The 23,074-nt window shown below is 32.3% G+C and overlaps 1 protein-coding gene across 1 annotated transcript; it reads right to left on the bottom strand.

The window, feature by feature from the left end:
• Positions 1-8,710: 8,710 nt before the first annotated feature.
• On the bottom strand, positions 8,711-20,704 carry LOC110095407 (DNA repair RAD52-like protein 1, mitochondrial). The gene is made up of 4 exons (XM_020820940.2): positions 20,279-20,704; positions 13,051-13,088; positions 12,869-12,963; positions 8,711-9,172 (listed from the first exon to the last, which is right to left on the bottom strand). Exons 1-4 carry the CDS (start codon positions 20,563-20,565, stop codon positions 9,032-9,034), a joined length of 561 nt encoding a protein of 186 aa, XP_020676599.2. The 5' UTR covers positions 20,566-20,704; the 3' UTR covers positions 8,711-9,031.
• Between the last annotated feature and the right edge of the window lie 2,370 nt (positions 20,705-23,074).

The following is a 23,074-nucleotide window of genomic DNA, read 5'->3' as shown; positions in this document are numbered from 1 at the left end:
ATGCATTGAAATTTTACTTCTTGAAATGTCTCTTTTTCTTTAGATAAAACATTTGTGGTTGATCTTTTGAATGGAATTTTGAATTATTTTATTATACAAATTAATTTCCTAGTAAAATTTAATCTTTTAAAATTTAAATTAAAATTATGGCTATATATAGATAAGGTGATCAATTTCATATTCGTAAAGATAAGCATTATTTAGATATAATTATTGTAAAATAGATATCTTATTTATTTTCTTTTCTTTTTCAATGTGTTTATTTTTGTTATTAGTAAAATTTGAATTAAGATTATTTATATTGGAAAGATAAAAAAAGTAAAAAAAAATGATGCATAAAGCATGAAAAAATAAAAAAGATACGCAATATTCGTAAAGTGAAAAGAGGCACAAAATTAACCCAAATTGAAAAGTTGCACAAAGTGTGCCACAAACATTTGAAAAAGATGAGTAATGTTGCCAATAGAAAAATTCATATTATTCTTTCAGTTATCATTATATCTCTAATCCAAATCCATATAATCGACAATCATCTTCACTATTGAATTAGAAATCAATTAATCTTTATTTTGTCATTTTTGTAATAATTGTTTTTATTTAATTTGTCTAGAATGAACATTGAACCTGGTTGACTTTTTTTATCTTAGTTGTTCTTTGATTTAAACTTTAAAATTTTCTTTTTAGCATTAGGAAGTTAATGTTGTATTTATAACTAGTTTAAAATCTTCTTCTTCTTCTTCAACTATTTTTATGTATCCATAGAAACTTTTTATTTCAAGGTATTCTTCCCTTTTTGTTGTTGTCAAAAGGGAGAGTCGTAATATTATTTGATGTTTTTTATGTATGTGTTATGTGTATGTATGTGTTGTATTGTGAATGTGTGTATGTTTGTTCGTATTTTGTTCGAGTAGTTTTTTGGTTTTAGTATTTTTTTTTCTTTTTAGTTTTTAGGTTTGTGTTTTTTGATCTTAATGGGAACCCCTATTTTAAATTGGACATTCATTTGTAGGGAGCTAAGGAGAAAATTTTCTTTCTATGTTAACTCAAATAATAATTATTTTGCCATCATTAAAAAGGGGGAGATCATTACAACTTAGTTTTCAAAACTATATTTTTATTACATGTGTATTTTTTATGATATCAAAATCTTATTGCTCCTAACATATATTGGAGAATTTTATTTGTGATGTTTGTGTGTACTAACCTTTTAAGGAAATTATACTCCAGACTGCTGAAGATTTCAAGACATATTAGATTAGAGTTTATTAAAATTGAAGTCTGTACTTTTTCAATTTTTCTTGAGTCTGTGAGAGTGTGATTGTAATTGTATAATTATGCACACACACTAGAGAAGTTAGACAAAAAACTTATAATTTTAAAACAAATTGCACTATACAATTATGGGATCGTACAAGATGATTTGACCTGAGTGTTCCTCCATAAAGCAGTTTATCGAATCATGCCTTAGAAATTTTTTAATGAACTATTCATGCTGTACGAAGTTACATTCGTACAAACGATGTCTAGAGTATGAAATGACTACGTACCAGTTCATCCCAAACAAACTCACCATTTTTTGAACTGATCATACTATACGAAATGAGTTTCATATAGATGACATCTATAGTATGAAATGGGTGCGTACCAATTCGTCCATACGAATAGGTGAAATTTTTGAAATGTTTATACTATACGAAATTAGTTTCATATAGACGATGTCTATAATACAAAATGGACACGTCCATTTTTGTACCAAATGAAACATGGTTTGGTTAAACGGATCATACAACATAAAATAAAGTTCATATAGTACACCAACCAGTGTATGAAATGTGTTCGTACATAATCATATCAGATGAATATATTTAATTTTGAATTATTCATACTATACAATGGAAATTTATACGTATGGCTGCTAGAATATGAAATCGGTTCATATAGGATCATACGATGATTTTTTGAGCTATTTGTACATACGATGTGTGATCATATAGTACGATCCAAGACAGATAAATTGAATTTTTTAGTTTTCTTGACAGTTTTTTTGGTCATTCATATATAAGAGTTTTAAAAACTAATTGTGAGAGAACTCCTACTGCGAATTTCTTTTGAGAGTGCACTTGGAGAGTGTTTGGGAGAGTTTCTTAGGATTGGAGAGTGAGAGATTTCTTAAGAGGGATTTATGAGAGGATTCAAAAGGTGGCCCAACGATTAGTATATCTTTCTTGTTTGTTAAAGTTTTTCCCTACTTTCTTGAAGACTCTTGGAAGAAGATTTTTAAAGGAGCGCCAGTACTCTACTGACACCAAGAGTGTTTGAAGGGACAATGGTACTCTACTAACATAAGGAGCGTGTGAAAGGATGATGATACCCTACCAACATCAAAAGGGTGTGAAAGGATGATGGTACTCTACCGACACCAGGACGGTGTGAAAGGATGTTGGTTCTCTACTGTCACCATGAGGGTGAGAAAGGATGCCGGTTCTTTGCCATCACCATGAGGGTAAAAAAGGATGACGGTACTCTGCCACACCTAGGATTGGTGGAAGAGAGGTTAATTGTAAGGGCTTATCCACCTTGTTGTGGGAGAAAAAAAAGAGTCACTTTGATATAGTGTAATACCTGAAGAGCGAGTCTTCAAGGAGTGGACGTAGGTTTAGTTGGACTAAACCACTATAAATTTCTATATTTTTTGTCATTACTTTTCCTAATTTTTATTTTCTATAATTTAATTTTATGGTTGAAAATTTTATTTTTGAGATGATTTTTCATTGTGCTTAAAAACTATAAAATTGGATTTCTAAAATATCCAAGAGATTTTAAATTACCAATTCACCCCCTTCTTAGTTAGCCTTGAGACAAATTTAATATGTCTAACAACCTATTCGAACTTTCAAAAGCTACATGAGAAGAATTATCCTAGTTACAATTTGGAGCTAGTGGTGCTTATATTTACATTGAAGATCTGAAGACATTACTCATATGGAGTAAAGTTTGAAATCTACAAAGGCCATCAGAGCTAAGAGTATATCTTAACTCATAAGGATTTAAATTTGAGGTAGAGATGAAGACTAGGGTTAATTAAAGATTATGATCTCAGTATTATTTATTAGCCTGGTAAGGCTAATGTGGTAGTTGATGCTTTAAGTAAAAAGTCTATTAGGAATAAAGCTGGTTTGATCACTTTTAAAGAAACTATGATGTGAGAAATGGAAAATTTAGAACTAGAAGTAGTGTGCTCATTTGATATGGGTATAAGTGCCTCCCCTAAATGATTGTTTAACCTTCCTTACAGGAAACAGTTAAAGATGCTCAAACATTTTATAATGAGTGTACAAGTCTAGCTAAGCAAATTAAGTCTGATAAAAAAGTTGAATTACAAGTGAATGATCAGGGCGTTGTGAATTATGGAGCTTGATTGTGGGTCCCTACTAGTGGTAGTCTAATGGGGGAGATTATACATAAGGCCCATTATTTTGGTTATGCAATTCACCTAGGTAGTAGTAAGAAGTAACATGATTTGAGGTTGATGTTTTGGTGTCTTAGACTGAAGTAGGATGTAATAGAGTTTATGTCTAATTGTGTTCAATGGTAAAAGTAGAACACTAGATACCCTATAAAGTATTACAACCATTATATATTCCAATGTGGAAAAGATAATAAATTATAATATATTTTGTTATGGGTTTCCTAAGATTAAGGAAAGGTCACAATGATATTTAATTTTAGTTGATAGATTGATGAAGTCAACTCATTTCTTTCAATAAGACATATAGACTCAGTGGAGTAGTTAACCCAATTATATGGGTGAGAGATTAGCAGATTACATGAAATCTTAAAAATTATTATTTATGATCGAGATAGCATGCTTACCTCTATATTATAAAGGGGTATTCAAGAAGAATTGGGAACCATTGTGAATTTTTGTATAACCTTCCACCCACAAACTATTGCGTAGTTTGAGATAATTATTCATGTGTTAGAAGATATGTTAAAATTGTGTGTACTAGATTTGGTCGGAGATGGAAAGATTATATTCTCTTGATTGAGTTTGCTTATAATAATAGTTTCAAATTAAGCATTGGGATGGCACCATATGAGACACTATATGGTAGAAAGAGTAGGACATCATTGTCCTGGGCAGAAGTTGGTGAAAGGAGACTCTTGACCTGGAAGATGATGCTACTAAGAAAACTATATTGATCAGAAAAAGACTTGAAGCAGTAGATGATAGACAAAGGAAATATTATTCTGAAGTATTGGGCTATGAAATTTCAAGTAGGAGATTTTGTATTTTTAAAGTCAATCCTTTAAGTGGTATAATTAGATTTAGTGGAGAAGGGAAGCTATACCCAAGGTATATAAGACATTTCAAAATGATTGGTGAAGTTGGAAAGTCTGCCAACATGTTGTTTTTACTTGATTACATAGCTGATGTGCACAATGTATTTCATGTGTATGGCCTAAAGAAGAAGAAGTAGTAGTAAAAATATGGCCTAATTTGACTTAAAGAAAAGAACCCAGACATATCCTTACCTATGATGTAAAATAATTAAGAAATAAGCAAATTCTCTTAGTTAAAGTTTAGTAGAAGCACATGCCAGATAGAGAGGCACTTGAGAGAAAGAAGTTAAATGAGATAGCTCTACCCATATCTATTTTGATTGATAACACATGGAGGAATGTTGAAGATTATATTTTTCTAAAGAGGGGAGAATGTAATATCCAATACTACAATACTAAGTCCATTTATAATAACCTGAAGTGAATTTGGTAAGAACTGTGGACTTATTTAAGTGTTTATGAACTCTTGCAAATTGTTTTAAAAATAAAATTTACAACCATAGAATTTTTTTAGGACTATTGTTGTGTTGGGATGGGAATATTGCTGTGTTAAGCTCTCTGTCTTGGTGAAAAGAATTTGAGTTCTTAGGAGTGTTGTGATGTTTCCATTTGTGTTTTTTAAGGATAGAGCATTATAGTGTTCATGGAGTGAAAATGTGGCAATGATATCTTTGTTATAAGGAATTTCTAGGACCAAAATTTATTAGGAGTGCAGCAATGATGTGGATGTTAGCATTAACGTGCTAGGCCAATATTCACATTTATATAAATATCTAATATCATTAACCTAATACCCCTCACCCCCTTTTGGTATTTAGAAATATTGAGAGAGGAATTGGAGGAGAGAAAAGAGAAAGGGATGAAAGAAAATAAGAAGTTAGGATTTGGAGGTTACTGAGCCAAGTATGTCTGTTGGGACATTTGAGGGAATGGTTCATCTCAAGGCAGGCTTTTGTTATCCTACTTCAATTTTCAATTTTAATTTGGGACATTTGATAAAAGTTGAATGGTTTTACTTGATTTAAATATGTTTGGATAATTTTTCATAATGTAATTTTTGGTATATCAGAAGATAAAGAATTCTAAGAATTTTGAAAGAAAAAAAACTCAAAGTTTCACCGTGTAGTTTTAAATGAAGGATTTTTTAGGTAATTTACTAATTATGTTGATGTTAACATGAAGTGCTATAAAATTATAAGTTCCAAAATGATGTTATAAATTCTGTTTATGAATTGTTTTATGTTTTGCCAATATTGAGTGTGTGTGGTAATTTCCTTGAAAATGCTAAGGCCAAGTACTTCATGTATTATTACATTGCATTAAAATAGCTACATGTTTATATATTCGTCTGTTTGTCTTGAATAGATATGAGATGAACAAGTGGAGGTATAGGTGAAAGTGTAGTTATAAGGAGAATTAGGATATATGTAAGTCCTCCATGACAGATGTGAGATAACCAAATGGAGGTTTAATTGGATGTAGATGTATAAGGAGGCATTAGGAAATGTGAATATTATGCTATGTGCTACTTCATGTTATGTTGTATGTGATGCTATTTATAATTTTATATTATGTTCAATGAAATGTTTATGTTATGCAACCATATCCATGTGACACTATGTAATGTTATCCTTACTTTGAAGACATACTCAAGTGACACCTACATTGTTATTATTATATGTACCTATTCATAATATTTTCTTAATGCTGGTATTAAGTTGTTAAATGCACTGTTAGAATAGTCTACTTATAATTTTGATATAATATTCATATACTATAGCATTATATAAAAGTTGTTTCTTGTATATTTGTATTGAATTCTATAGTAGTAGTTTTCGGATGACCAACTAAGCAAGTGGTTTTCTCATCCTATGTATTTGTAAATATTTTTAGGAAAAAGGTAATGCCCCAGTTGAGTTGATTGGGATGATAAAGATAGAAGATCAATCTGGACTTAAGGATTGGGCATATTTATTATACATATATGTATTATTTTGTTAGTTATGACTACACTTATATTTTTAATGAAATAAAAATGAAAATATGATTGATGTACATTATCTTGTTAAGAGTTGTTTGATGACTTCACGTTTTTGTTTTGAAATATATATATATATATATATATATATATATATATATATATATATATATATATATATATTTCAGCTTTCTCTAAATGTCAACTTGATTTTATTTAATTCTACTTTTAATTTTGTAATTTAGAGTAATTTGATGTTAAAAAATCTGTTTAATACTCCTTGGCCTATTGGTTGAGAGCTAAGGCTTCCAACTAAGAGGTCTAAGGTTCGAGTCTATGTGTATGCGTCGTGTGTGTGAGTTTGCCTTAAATGGCCTAAATGTCCCAAAAAAAAAGTATATGTATATATATTATATATATATTTTATTAACTATTTAATACAATTAATTAGCAAATTAGATATTCAATTCAGATTTTAATTCCAGAATGTTTGAAATCCCAATTAGGATTGCATGCATTGACCGATGCTTCCCTTATTCCATCTAACGGCTAGCATGAGAGTTTAGTGGCTTAGTGGATTTTAAAAAAAAATTAAATTTTTCTTCTCTCTTATACTCCAAGTTGATCGTTAGGGGGTGGGCCAAACTGGGGTGTGACAGCATAGATCTAGCATTGGATGTTGAGGTGAGAACCCTAGTATATGTCCTTCTTCAATAAACTATTGAGTTATATAATCCCTTTGTTGTACTTTGGAGGCGTTCCTCTACGCCCCTCTTATTTCATTTTGGATCATCTTAATGAGTTTTTACTTTATTTCCATGAAGCCATGACCATGTTCTTCGAGGTGTGCTTGTCTTCCAGTCATTATAATCAATCCATGCTCCCCACACATTCGAGGATGTTAGATTCAAATTTTCCCGTGGATGACACCCAATCTTGCTAGAAGTGAGCAATATGATAAAGCTTCCTAATTATATTTATGGCACATGGAACAATTAGAAAAAGCATTATAACTTTAAGGTTCCAATTATATAAAATATGCAATTAAGATTTTTTTTTGCAAATAACCCATAAAATTGTCATATTTACTGACATATCACTTTTTTTATATATAATTTATCAATGGTGGTTATTTAAAAAGAATTACACAGCATTACTTTTTGCTGGTAAAAAGAAAGTAAATGAACGCATTTTCATGTCATAATTTTGGGACTACTTTTGAATAGATTTTCAGCAAAAGAATTAACCAAAATTTTCATATTAAAATTGATCAATTTTTTAAGTCAAAATGAAATGAAACTTTCTATTGGTTAAAGCATGAATTTGTTGTTGGCTTATAGATAACATAATAGAGTTGTGATGGTGTGCTAATAATTATAAAAATAATAATAATATGCCAATAAATAGGAAATTTTTGAGATGTTATACTTACAAAAATGCCTACTCTGAATAAGCACCAATCCTTATTGTAAAACTGTGAAATCAATGTTTAGAAATTCTGTTTTAAGAGAACTTTTATTACGTCCGGTGCAAGGACGTAGAGGAACGTCCGGTCGGAGGCAATTTCCCGTCAAAAAATTAGGTATTTGCTCAGTACAACTAGGTATTATTTGATAATAATGAGGAATACCGTTCTCTGAAGATCAATACCGAGTTATACCGAGCCGTACCGAGAAATACCGAGTTGTACCGAGTTTTTCTGGGAAAAACTCCGTACAACTTTGATATAACTCAGTATTTGCTCGGTAAAGCCTGGTAAAACTCGGTATTGGGTCTTCAAATGATGGTATTATTCATTATTGTTTGGTATTGCTCGGTATTTGTTCAGTACAACTCATTTTTTTGCGGGAATTTTCCTCCGACCGGACGTTCCTCTACGTCCGGTCGGAGGACGTAATAATTGTTCGTTTTAAGAAGCAGTAAAAAAAATATTTCCAAACGAAGCCTTAGGCTTCATTGGGGCGGCTTTCTTAATGCTTTGTAAAGCAGTCTTGTACAAAAATTTCTAGTTCAAAATTTTTTTATACTAAAAAGCTCTTTTAGAAAATAATAAAAAGCCATCCCAAATGAAGGCAAAAGGCTTCATTTGGGACGATTTTTTTGTTGCTTCTAGAAGCAGCTTTCTGGTTAAAAAATTAATTTTTTTGTACTAGAAAGCTGCTTCAAGAAGCAGCGAAAAAGCCGTCCCAAACGAAGCCTTATTCAAGTCTTCTAAATAGAAACTAAATTAATAACTAAAATCTATGATAATCAAAGAAAATCAGGCGATATCTAGCAATATTATAGTTGGACCACAAGATTTGAAAATGCCAGAAAAATTTGCAAGAACAATGGCAGGGAAATCCACATATCCAACCATAGAAATTGGATCATAAAGAAAAACCTAGATAATAAACAAAATCATAACAATAGCTTTGGATTCAAGTTAGCAAGTTCCATAATACAAACAAAGGGAAGGGCCATGATATTTAAATGCTCATGACTAGATTTCTTTCATATGAATCTTATTAAGGTTTCGTTTGGAACAGCTTTCTCCCAATTTAAAACAGCTTTTTAGTACAAAAATAATTTTTATAAACTAAAAAGCTGCTTTAAGAAGCAATCAGAAAGCCATCCCAAACAAAGCCTAAAAAGCTTCATAAACAAAACGAGAAACAAGTCGTTACAGAGGAAAACTGCATGGTGCAAAAGAGGAAACCAACATCTTTTCTACAAATCCTCATGATAAAGATGAAGTCCCAAGCCAAGACGAGCGCAGGCTCGTCTGAATGCCATTGCTTCAGCCTTCTGCACTGGATCTCCATAGTTTGTGTCATCAAGAGAAGCAGTTCCACTAGATTCTCTGTAGATCTGGATGCCATTTGTATAAAAGTTTCCATCAGGTAAATTCGATTTTATTTTAACTTTTTTTCATCATCATCATTAGACTTGAGTTATCACAGCTATATGAAGTTAGATATCTTCTCCATTTATTCATATTGAATGCTACACAAAAGCTTACTTTTTTACACACCTTTACTTTAGCTTCTACGGAAAATGAAAAATATCTATAAAATATTGTCATATAAAACTTTCATGGGCTTGATTCTATCGTTATAATCGATATTTAATTATTACCATTAGTTTGTTATGCTATTCTCCTCCTATCTGCTAAGGTACCGGATCATGTAATGGTCTCAAGTAAAGGTAGAACTAAAAAAGAGACAACTCATCTTGGCTTGTTGGTTGAGAGCTTAGGCTTCCAACTAAGAGGTCTTGGGTTCGAGTTTTTGTGCATGCGTTATGTGTGTGAGTTTGCTTTAAATGACCTAAATGTCCCAAAAAAAAATTAAAAAAAAAAAAAACTCAAAAAACAGTTGATAAGTACAGCAACATACACAGTCATTTAGTTGAACCCCTTGTCTCATTATCTAGCTCCCATCGTAGCAAGATTACACAAGCCTAAGTAGAAGTGTGAGTCCAGCCAGCTCAAGCTCAACTTAATAATGAGGTAGCGAGTGAGCTTGTGGAGCCATAAGCTTGATCTTGAGCTTAAATTCAAGCTTGTCTATCAAAGGAGCTCGAGTTAGAAAGTTTAAGTATTGCTTCCTAATAGATTCTCTCAATTTTTAGAGGGTATTAGACTGAGTATTGTTTAGAATCCAATTTGGTTAGACTAGATTTAGTAGGTGTCTGAAGACTTGATTGTACGATCAACTTACAACCAATCTCTAGAGAGATGAGCCATTTTATGATTGTTTGTATGCTCAAATCATGGCCAGAACGATTTGGTACAACACCAGCTAAGTTAGAGTCTCTTCAAAAACTCGCTAGTGCGCATCCAAAGTTATTTTTAGGATGATGGAGGCAACGTTGCTGGTTGATTGGACACCGTTGGATAGGTACCCAGGTCTACCTCTTTGGAGTCATTCATCCCTAAACATTTCTCTTGGGGAGTGGAATAGTTCCCTAACAGAATTCATAAATATTGGTGCCTGTTTCTACCATTTGAAAGAGGCGACAAACCACCTCAATATTTTGCCTGTTACTCTTTACCAGCAACTTCGTATTTTTTATTACTAATTGGAAATAGTGTAAATGATTGGCGTTATTGAGCAGATTGGCCTAGGCTTAGGATTTTTGATAATGTTGTGCGTCTAATTTATGCTTAAGAAAGAAAATACACTTACTGAATATTCAATATTTTCTTCCATCATAGGAGTTTTGAAAATTTTATAGTATTTTTCCATTGCCTAGATTTTTTTTTTATGAGACGGGGGACACTACAACAACAATAACAACATCAAGCCTTTATGCCACTGTGGGGTTGACTACATGAACCTTTTTTCTCCATTCTGCCTTGTTAAAAGTTAAAGGGGTACACTGTCTAATGTAAATAAAAATTAAGGTTATAATTCTCCATAATTCACATTGAAATCTATAGCGACAGCAACATGACAGCCATCAATTGAGTAAACCTGTATAAATTCTTGTCTTTTATTTGCCAATCTTTTATATTTTCGTTCTATATGCTTACATAGATTTTTCCTATTTCCCAATAATATTCACCAATGAATTGGATATTTTTGGATCACTGATTGGAAATTGTGCAAATGATGAATGCTGTCGAGAGGGTTGGCCCATGTGTAGGATCATACAAATGGGGCAGTTTATATCTTTGTTTGTACTGAATAAGTATGAAGTTTGGAATCGAATGTCTAAATTATCCCATTTCAAGTGTATGAATTAACTTTGAATTTAGTTCATTCGGAACAAGGTCTTTACATTTCTATAACTTTAGAGAAATTCTTAAACCTCCACATATGTACTATTGCTAATAAGATATAATGCCCATCTATACTACCCGGAGGTGCCATTAAAGATGTGATGACACTCATTGTTATCTCCAGGAGACAACTGATGAAGTTTTGATGTTTGAAGATGCTAATGATAGTGCAAGTTCTCCATTTGGGCTTTAAGCACTGCAAAGGCCTAGGGTGACATCAATGGAAGTTATTCAAAAGGAATTGCAAAGATCAGATTTAACATTTCAGACAACAATTATAGGAATGAATAAAAAAAAAGAATTTTATAATAATGACCCCAATTAGTTGGAATAAGTCATGATGATAATAATGATGAGGTTTCTCCTATGGGTTAGGCCCCATAATTTTTCCCTAAGAATTTTTTTCATAAAAATAATCTTTCTTAATACATATGTGCTAGAAATCCTAAAATTATGACAAGCATAAATCCCTCATACTCTCTAGATTTGTAGGAATTTCTTCAGACATACAAATATAGATTTAATCTCCACACCAGAAAATATCAAAAAAATTTAACAATTGCTAATGCTTAAGAAAATAAGATTAGTATTATTGTTATAAGACCTTCTAAGTTCTGATAGGAAATGAATACAATTTCTTTGAAATCAGCGAACGATAATAAGAAATTAGAAAGAACACATCAAAAGTATTTGTATTCAAGATATATGAAGGAGAACAACAAGACACAACTAGAAATTCAATTGGAAAGGAAGATCCGGCTCTCTCAAATCCCTAGCTAGTGGCTAGAGCTCTCACAACCTAAGAAATTCTAATTTCAACAAACTCAAAACAAAATCCTCAAAACACCCTATTGTTAGCTTTAAATAGGCTCCCATAATTCCCTCAAAAATCAGTCCCTTTTCTTTAAATAATTCTCTCACATATTTGAATTCAAATTAGATTTATTTCTCTAATTAATTCCCTCCCAATTGTAATTAAAACTTTCCTAAACAATCCCTCACAATTCCTCCTTTTTCTTAAATAATTCACTCTTAGAATTTAAATTTAAATTACATCTCTTGCCCTAAATAATTCCCTCCCAATTATAATTAAAACAATCCTAAGAAATTCCCCTTTGATTAAGAACCTTCCTAAATAGCTCCCTCTTGATTAAGAAACTTCCTAATTCTCTCTCAATCAAATCAACCAGTTCATCACCTTCATTCTTGAAAATTCAATAAAGTCAAACTTAAAGGTTATCCAAAACTGGCATTATCTTCACTTATATTATTGTCAAATGATAAAAGCACGGCTGTCAACCAATCGTCACCTAATGAAAGCTAAAATGCTTCAAAATACTTCAAACAAAAATATATTGACAACAAAAGGAGGTTAAGAAATGGTCTTCCTTTATCTGTCTATGAGTGTAAAAGGCACCAAATATTAAACTACAAAAATAAACGACTCGATTCCTACGGCCAATATGAAAGGTTCAAATACATAACCACAAGAATAAGGATTTGTGATAGAAAAATTTAGCAATAGAGATTTTCTACAGGACCAATAAATGGATAATTGCGCACAAGAACTTTGAACAGCTATAGTTGCATCTTCCTGTGGAGGTAGGCACATGAATGAACGCATAGAAAAGGTATCCCGAACAAATAAACAGAAGGCTTTTTTATGATGTTCGTTGATAATAACCATTAACTAATACAATATTCATACATAAAAGTTCTGAGTTAAGCCATGTAATAATTTAATGTGCCTATAATAGTATTAATCTTGAATAAAGGCTTACCTCAGCATCAGTACCATGAAGAGTGACTCTATAAATGACGGTTACAGCTTTTCCATCAGCAGAATAAACAATATTTCGAATCTCTCCAGACCATTCTAATAAAATAAAACAATGTGAAGAAAATTCCTGTCATCTACAATTCATGATCTGTTAGTTGAGGGGAAAAAAAGAAGATAACCCACCTGGCGCATGCAGGTTCAAAATACGGTTGATAATATGCCTGCAAGAAAGATAAAATACAATATAATATTGATAGATAAATCCATTATATGTTGTTAGCAATATAATGATGCAAGACGGTTCAAGGTCAAGATTTTTTTATGTAATTATTATGATGCATTGTATGAAATCATGCAAATAAACTTGAGGATTCAGAGATCATAAACTATTAAATAATTCAAAAACTTACTATTATTTTTAAATATAAACAACATATACAAGAATTATAACCCAAATGCCAGTGAAATGATTGAATAAATATTAAAAAAATCATCAAGAAATAGTGAAAGCTTTAAACATTGGGCACTAAAACAAACACAAAAAGGTAAATATAAAAAATAGAATTTAAACATTTGAGGGCAACGGGACTATACAACTTCAAACCTTATATGTTACAGTTAGATATACTAGGAAAATAAATAAGATCAATGTTGTAACGGATAAATCAACAAGCATTATGAAACATAATACAAGCATATATATATATATATATATGGAACCAAAAATTGATTTATAAAGTGGTAAGAAATGATTTTAAAAGGCATAAGAGGCACATGCCTCATCATAAAGTGCCCTTAATTGTCTAGAGGCTTATAATTTTATGGCATGTATGAGGCTTAAAACTTTTTGGTTGAGCCGTATGTCTTAAGACATTTAAGGTGTAGGCCTCAAATTAATACCTAATTGAGGGGAATTTTTTTTAAGTTATATCCAAGGTGGATAATATTTTTAGGTTAAAATTGTGGTTCAAGAGTTAAGCAAGGGAGAGGGTAGTGGTTCACCTCGATTGTGCATGTTCGATAGGACTCTAAATCGGAAGTTTGAGAGTGGGCAGGAGGAGGTAGGAGATCTGAAGTAGGGAGAGAAGGTCAGCGACTGTGAGTAGGGAAAATTACAAATGCGGAGGGATTACAATCTGTTTACATGTGAATGCGAACAGGTAAAAGGTTTTCTTTATTAAAAAAAATTAATTTCATTTAAGCATTTTGTTTATTTTATTATTGATACTTTTTTTTTAATTTTTCCATTAACAGATTTTATTTACATATGTTTATTTGATTTTTTTCGTTTTATTTATATAGACAGATAGACAGATGGATATATTTCTTATTAACAATTTTTAAATGTTTTTAATATACTACTATTGTTTCCTTTTTAACTATTATGTTCTTAATATGATTTTTTATTTTTTTTTAATTTTTTTTCATTATTGTTATTTGTTTTGCTGTTTTTTATCTGCTTTGATATTCATTTTTCTTGTTTTTATTTTTTCGGTTTCAATTAAAGATATTTTTATTTTTTTCAATGTTTTTTTCTCCCGTTTTTTCTTCTAATTGTTTTCAGCACTTAAAATGATTATTATCGAAAATTTTATCATTCATTTTAAGTATTTTTTAACCAAATTTACATTCATTTTCTTAGTTTTATTTTTATTTTCTTTTAAATTTTTTTCATTTTCTTTTTAATAGTTTTTAATTTTTTTATCAATCTTTTTTTCTTTTCTATTAATTATTTTTTTAATTATAATTTAGGATTTAGGTTTTTACTTTCCTTTTTAACTATGTTTTCATTTTATTTCATTGATATTTTTGTTTTCTATTTACCTGATATTTATATTATTATTCTTATTTTAGTTATTATAATGGTTGATGGCACTAAAAGATATCTTAGAAATATATTACTCAAGTCGAAGTTATTGGAGGCTTAAAATTTTAATTTTGTGACAACAGAAATATTAGTGGTGTTAAAAGATTAACAAATTACTTACTTGCACACACTTTAACATCAGAGCATGTGCAAAAGTGTCAAAGGATGTTCATAATGAAGTCCAGAAAATTTGAAAAATTATACCACCTCGAAAGAAATAGCTTAAGAAAATTTGGAGGAAATGATTGTAACTAGCAATAACTTTAATTCTCAACAAGATAATTTTATTAGTGAAAGTTATTTTCTTTGTTGTGAGGAACTCAAGGACCGTTGTGACTTTAGATGAAGGTAATAAAAAATCCTAATTAATTCCTCCAACTTCGATAAAAGAAAACTGGAATGGAGTATGTTTAGATTTGCAATATGCATTTATGAAAATGAAATTCCATTCAGCACGATAAGGGGTTGTTCATTAATTAATATACTTCGTTCTGTTGACATTATAATTGAGGATTTGATCTTCCTAGTATGTATGAGCTTCAAAACATGGTTATTAGATGAGAATGTAAGAATAACAACATAAATGATTAATAAAGTGAAGAAAACATAGGTTGAAATAGAAATTAAAATAATTTCAAATGATCAATCAGAATTAAGACAAAAGTTTATCACCTTCCTTTCAACAATCCTCATCAAACTATGTTTTTAAAATATGTTGAAGCATCAATTTTTATTAAGTATACATACATGTTATTCAAAATGATTGATAAAACTATTGAGGAAGTAAGAGAGGATACAGTTGTATAAGTGGTCATAAATAATGCAAGTTATTGGACTCCCTTCGGTGATGACAAGGCTGATGACTTATGTGTTGATATGCTATTATTATAACTTTTTTGAATTAAATGTTGATGAACAGAATATTGAGAAATATAGAATTTTAAGTTGAACTATATTTTATGCTATTTTATTATTGTGATGTTTGGATTTTAATTCTATTTCACACAATTTATTACTTGTCATTTTATATCTTGTGCATTTTTGTGTTTTGTATATATGATAATTTATTTCTTATATTAACTTTTAATATATTATTTGGTTATTATAAAAAAAATTCTCATTTTAATTTTATGCAAATCTTTAATTTGGAGGCTTACGCCTCGCCTCACGGATGAAAAAAGCCTCAATACCCAATTGTGCAATTTTAAACTTGCACAAGACGCATTGTCTGTTCATGAGAATTTGTATATTCACGGGATGCACAATTTATTCATGAGGCATATGTGAGTTCCATTTGGTGATGCTATGCATGTCTCTTAGGGCAGATGAACAATCCATTAAATATTTAATAAGTTAACATTTAATAAACCAAATCCAATAAAAGTTGAATATGATTATTTACACTATAGATAAAATTATATGAATTGAAAGAGGAATTGTCAAATTTCATGATATTTCTCTCAAGTTAATAAAATCAAAGAACAAAAACAGAACAACAAAATAGAGGCAAACACTGCCACATCGAAAATCGAAATGTTTCCAACTCAACATAAACTTTAATTATCAGTACTAAAAAGACTTGGATAAAAAGTTATTAAAAAAGACTTTTTTATTAGATTTAAATTAGAATTCGACACAATAGAGAAAAAAAGATTCATGTAGTCGACCTCACATAATGAGATAAACACTTGTTGTTGTTTTATATCAGTACAATAAATCTAAACCTGAAAAAAGGAAGCATAATGATATCACACCTTGGAAACACTAGAACTATGGAAAAATACATGAGAAAAAGGCTCGAAGTTAGGATAAAATTGACATTTAGAGGAAAAAAATCCAACTTTTGCAACCTAAGATTAATAGGAAAAGGCTAACAAAATCGATAGTAAACGAAGAAAAACATCCAGGTAAGAATCCATTTATGCCAAAATAACCCATTAAAATCTATATCCACTCCAAAATGCCAAACCTCCCATATACACTTGATTCTAAAGGAATCATCAAGGCTGACACTACATAAAAAAATATCTTTATTCCTCTTTTAAAGAAGAATCTAAAATATGAAAAGCAAAACCTTCACATAGATAACATCTATCACCTAAGAAGAAATCTATAACTTCAGTTAAAGAACAATGACATTGAGGTAACAAGCAAAAGATTTGTCCCTGAACCATGCTAGAAAAAATTATTAAAAAAAAAACTTACTAACACCCACACCCCAGAAAATAAAATTTTCAAAGAATTCTCAGTCCAAATTTTTTCAAAGCCAGGATTCAAAATTCCTAACCCCTACCAACATAATATTATTTTCTTTAAAATATTTAATATGCATGAATTCAGCCTCATGCTTTTCTTGAGCACAAAATTTCCACCACAATTTAGAAGAAAAGGTCATAAAAACATTTTTAAAGCTCTTAAATCCTAATCTACATTTAGAAACAAGAAGATACAATGCCTTACAAGTACAAAATAAATAAATATTACACAAAGAACAATAATTTCCTTAGATAAAATTACCAAACCATTAATACACCCTTTAAGGCTTATGCTTTAACTATAAATTTTATTTTGAATACTGTTGAACAGGTCATGTTGTGTAGCATTTTTATATCCTTAAAACAACATGTTGGGTAGCATTTTTATATCCTTAAAACAAAGAAACACCTTAGTACTTAATAAGCACGTCTTGATGGGAAAACTAATACACATCAAAACTTGATGGTATCATGTCATATACATATCAAAATTTTGCATCACGAATATGCACACAAATAGACTCCCAAACAAAAAATTGTTAAATCTTATGAGTTTAGGAGATCAATAAATTTTATTAGTATATCTCCATATGCTTGGATTCCTAAATGTGCTACATTGTATTCACCACCTAGACATACATAAGTTTCAAATGCACTTGGTATTAATGATAGTATGTCTTCATGGAGGATTGAAGCAGACATGTCAACAAACTTTTAGAGCACACGAGTTCAAAACAAATCATTTCAAAGTGTGCATCAACATTTAAGTTTAAAAGAAATTGTATGAGGTAACATCTTCAGTAACATTTCTAGCATCTATGTTATATTTTTAGTCCTTAAATTAACTTAATTTCTTACATAATCTTTTGAAAAAAGTTTACATTTCATTGGAAGAGAAATCACTCAAATTAAGCATTGTTAAGTTGTAAATTTTCTATTTTCTGGGATCCTCATAAGAAGAAAGCAACTTGACAAGGGTAGTTGTGGGTGACCTAGGGAAAGTAGGTATAACTCGGATGACAAAGAATGAAAAAAAAAAAAAAAAGGCATCTAATTTATGTATTTTGAACTCCGAAAAATTCCTACAAGAAAGCCTCCAATAAAAACAATAATCTGGAGCTACATTGCCTATACCGGCCACTTCACATTACAAAAATCATTTTATGCAAAAAAATCAAAATTTCATGAAAAAAAACTATGGACGATAGAAAATATTTCTATTAGGTTAACCCATAAATTTCAAGCCAAAATGACATCTACACAAAGACTAGTGAAAGATCGAAGTAATAGCAAGAAAAATCATACAATAATCAAACTTCATGTGTTAAATGAAAATGCAAACTCCAAACAATTGGCACCTTTATGGTGCTTCCAAGTCCTATGTGGTAGAGTAGGAGGCTACAAATTAAGCTTCCTCTTTTTGAAGAAAACCCGTCACTTGTACTACAAAAACATGATATTCAGCAACACTAATTCCTTAGAATGAGTGTGAAGTCAAGCTCTAGAAAACAACATCATCAACTTCCAGCATTACAACAAGCAACTTTTCCACCCACTCCTAATTAGCCATGTAGCTTGCACCTCTTTAGACAATTTAAAGATGCACTACTTAAACCGTCCTGCCACTTATTCTTCATGCAACTTGCCCCCCCACCCCCACTACTTAGTTAGCCACATCACCTACATCTCTATACATGACTTTGTAACCCACATCATTTCAAACAACTTCGTCACATACTCCCTCATCTCAAAAAGGCATTAATAAAAGCTCTCACAATCAATGCAACTAATAATAAACTTGGAGAAGAAGAAAATGATTTGCAGCAATGCCCAAAATGTACCACAATGAAAATTCCATCACAATTTAATAATTTGACAGAACTTGAAAGTCAAACTTTCATGCTTTTCTTCAATAAACTAAGAAAGATTTGACTATGTTTGGTTTAGAAAAATATCTACAATGTTTGACGTGACAAATGCTATTTGCAACCAAATCTAGGGAAAACAAACCTTTCTCTGATAAATGCCTAGTTGGCATGAAAATTTGATATGGATTTTGTGTAAAAGCCCACCAAATCAACTTTTCAATACTCATAATAATCAATGGCCCCAATGTTTACCCTCGCATCAAGACACTCTTCTATGGCCTTTGAACCAACTAGTAGCAAGACCCAAAGTAAACAATTTTTTAGGAGAGGGCTCTAAAATAGAATATTTTCATTAAAATAAATTTTCTAGATGAAATCAACACATCTAGAAACTTGCCTAAAAATTTTATTAACATTCTATGTAGAACCCGTTACTAACATATGACATTAATAACATAAATGCCACGAGATTATCATCCTCATTTTAATCTCCTTAGTAACAACTTTTATTGATGTCCCTCCAACAATTTGGTAATGGATAAATTGCATAATCTCAACTTGTAATCAATGGATTTTTACAATTGAGTCAGGTCCCATGGCTTTTCCACTCTAGTTTTACACATAAAAGTCCCTCTCACTCCTTAATTATGTAATTGTTTGAATTTTCTGAGCTATGATGAGCATAAAACTCTCAAACTCTCACATTTTACAAAATCTCTTCCAGCAAGCAACATAAACTATGGGCAGGTCCCCTCCCTAAACATCTTCTTCCATTAAAAGGTCAAGTGATAGAAAGAAAAGGAATGCATAACAACTTTCATTCCAGCAATACAATAGATCAATCAGTGATTTCAACTATAATGGAATACAATTATGCTTTTTAACCATTGGGTGATGTGAAATTCTTCATTTATTCTAACATTTCAATCCTATCCAAACAACATATGCTACGAAACATCACTCCCTCCCTCCTTTTTTTCCACCTAACCTTTTTGAGAATTTTCTTCCTACGATGCAGAGAAATCTATAATGTCCAAAGCAAACCATGCAAAGAAACAACTCTCCTCTCTCCCTTTTTTTTATTTTTTTGCTGAGGTAAGTAAATGAAAAGAAAAGTGAAAAAAAAAAAATCTAACACACCAGAAAAATCATCTGATCATCTATCATTAACCCAATAAATCACCAAGAAGCAGAAGCAATGCAAAGTAGCTTTGAAAATAATACTTCGAGTAACAAGAAGCTAAAAACAGAGTTGATTGGTTCCAAATAAGTAACTTGATCCGGTTTAAAGCCAACTTTTGATGAAAAACCGCAAACCAAATGTTTAAAGAATGCAAACGACAATGCAAAACCGACTAAAACCAAAGAGAACTGGCAGAAGAGAAGAATAGAGCTAGGGGAGGGAGGACTGTAATTTCTACCATGGGACATATTTGATGGTCTGTCCGTCTTCGACCCATAACTTCACGAAGGAGTCCGGGACCTTCTTACCGAGCTCCCTCAAGATCTCCGAAAGAGGGCGGCTAATCCCCTCGGTGGGAACCTCCACGTCCTCCAATGCATTCGCAACTGCCTTCGCCGCCGCCGAAGGCCTCATCGGGGACGGCTTACCGCCAAAGCAACGAAACTGCAACGGCTTTGAGCTCGCCTCCGACGTTGATCGACACAATAGGTTGACGAAGACCCTAACTCCGGTGACGCCCGCCATCAACCACAGCGGAGCTTTCTCGCGGTCTGGGAGCTTTTGGAAGTGGAGAAGAGAAGCAGCGAATTGGGCAGAGGGTTCGACTTTGAAATGGGGTTGCCTTTCAACGAGAAATTGTTTGAAAAGAAAGCCGCGTTAAATGCACCGCTCTTCTAAAAATAAGTGATTTTTGGTTTGAGGCTCATAAGTTCATTTGGATTTGAATACTTGTACAAATGATCAAAGTATGTGAGATTAATCTTGCTCAAAATCTCAAAAGAAATAATAATAATAATAATAATAATGTTAAAGTAAGAGTTGAGCTTTCTTCATAGGAGAAAGTTTAAGGATTGTTGCGTTCTGGAGTATTCGCGGCAATAGAGAAATATAAAATTTAACGTTAAACTTTGTACGAAAATTCGGCACGCAAACAGATGAAAGAGATGATGCGATATTCACAACAGACACCAATATTTTTACATGAAAAACCCCTGAAAAATGAGGAAAAATCACGGGGCATGGCAGTTTGAATGAATCCACTATTATTTGTAGTCGATTACAAATGAGACCCTTCCTTTGGGGGAAGGCTTTGGTTTGATATGCATCATATGGAGCACATTACATGATGAGAATACAAAGAATCACTGGTGATATGTTTGTTTGGTCTGAAGGACTGTAGTCGGTGGGCGACGTAAGTCAGAAGGACTGTAGTCGGCGGGCGACGGAGGTCGGAAGGATTGTAGTCGATGGGCGACGTAAGTCGGAAGGACCGTAGTCGGCGAGCGACGGAGGTCGGAAGGACTGTAGTCGATGGGCGACGTAAGTCGGAAGGATCGTAGTCGGCTGGCGATGAAGGTCAGAAGGACTGTAGTCGGTGGGCGACGTAAGTCGGAAGGACCGTAGTAGGCGGGCGACGGAGCTCGGAAGGATTGTAGTCGGTGGGCGATGTAAGCCGGAAGAACCATAGTCGGCGGGCGAAGGAAGCCGGAAGGACTGTAGTCAGTGGGCGACGTAAGTCGGAAGGATTGTAGTCGGTGGGAGTGTAAGTCGGAAGGACTGTTGTCTGAAGACGAAGGTCAGAAGGATGGCGTCCTAGAAGAAGTCCGACATTAGTCGGTGGCTAGAGGAGAACTCCAGCGTTAAATGGTATTCGGGAAAAACACCAGAGTCACTTAGAGATCGGACAGAACTCCAACGTCACTTGAAATTCAGGCAGAACTCCGGCATCACTTGAAAATCAGGTGGAACTCCGGTGTTACTTAGAAGTAGGGAGGAATTTCGGCGTTACTGTGGAAGTCGGACAGAATTTCAGCGTCTCGTGGAAGTCGGGCAGAATTCCGGCGGTAGTCGAGGAGGAGTTTATTCCCCCTATCATTATTCTCTTCTCTTCTCCTTCTTCTCTTCTTCTTCTTTCTTGGGTCCCCTCTCAAGAGAAATGAGAGGCAAGTTATAGTTTTTTTAGAATGGCATGACCCGTAAATAGGAGGAGGATCAAGGGCAAATGTGGAGTGGTTCGGATGGACGGCCGATATTGAATCCCTTAATTATGGGACGTTTGTCAGACATTTGAAGGTCTTAACGATATCAGAATTTGGTGATCTTGAACTCTTTGGATTTGTCTCGTCGAGCCGCTCGATTCGACTATAAGCATGTCATGTTTGGAAACCATTTGGTAATCCAAATTATGGATTGAACCTTCCGAATGTGCTTCGGCTCTTTGATTTGGACCCATTTGAGCTCGGATCGACTTGAATTGGGTGTCGTTGGGGTTTGTTTTTCCGAGACGATCAGTTTAACTGTAAGTTTGCTGAAATTGGAGTTCAGATGATCCCATATTTAATTTTTCAAGTTTCCAACTTGATTTTTTCCTCGAGATTCGTGCCCGATCAAGATAATTTTTTATGACATATCAGTAGTATTTCTCTTCCAACTTTTTTTATCTTAGTCAATCTCAAAGATTTATCTTAGTTTAATTCTCTTAATTTCAAGTCTAATCAATTACAAACTCGGATAAATGATATTTAAAGGATATTTTTATGAGTAGCAATTCATCCATTCTAATTAATCCTTCCATTACTATTACTTAGAACACTGATAGTGGCTATGATTGCTCCTGCCTCTAAGAGTAGGAAACCAATGCAGAGGGGTGTCTCTTCTTGTTATTCTTCTCTTGTTTTTGCATTCTTGAATTATCCATCCACCATTTGTAGAATGTCAAGAATATTAATAGTGGTTGTCATGTTTCAAATTGTAGATTATTGTTTGAAGTCCTTTTTTTTGCCTTATGGAGACAATGATATTCTCCTCCTCCTCCTCTCTCTTTCCCTCTATTTTCTAGTTACTATCAAAATTTTGGTCGTGAAGATAATTATAATAATTTTTAGCATTTCTCTAGAAGCTGCACTTTGGTCACACGAGATGTTGCTAAGGTTACTTTCGTGGTTTATATCTAGCACCAACAATTTATGCATAGTTGGTTGGAGCATTCTTCTAGAATAATATTTTTTTTTATCTCTTTCATTTTATGCTAAGA

Source organism: Dendrobium catenatum, unplaced genomic scaffold (assembly GCF_001605985.2).
Source record: "Dendrobium catenatum unplaced genomic scaffold, ASM160598v2 fragScaff_scaffold_37, whole genome shotgun sequence".
Lineage (NCBI taxonomy): Eukaryota > Viridiplantae > Streptophyta > Magnoliopsida > Asparagales > Orchidaceae > Dendrobium > Dendrobium catenatum.
This window is presented reverse-complemented; position numbering and strand designations above follow the sequence as displayed.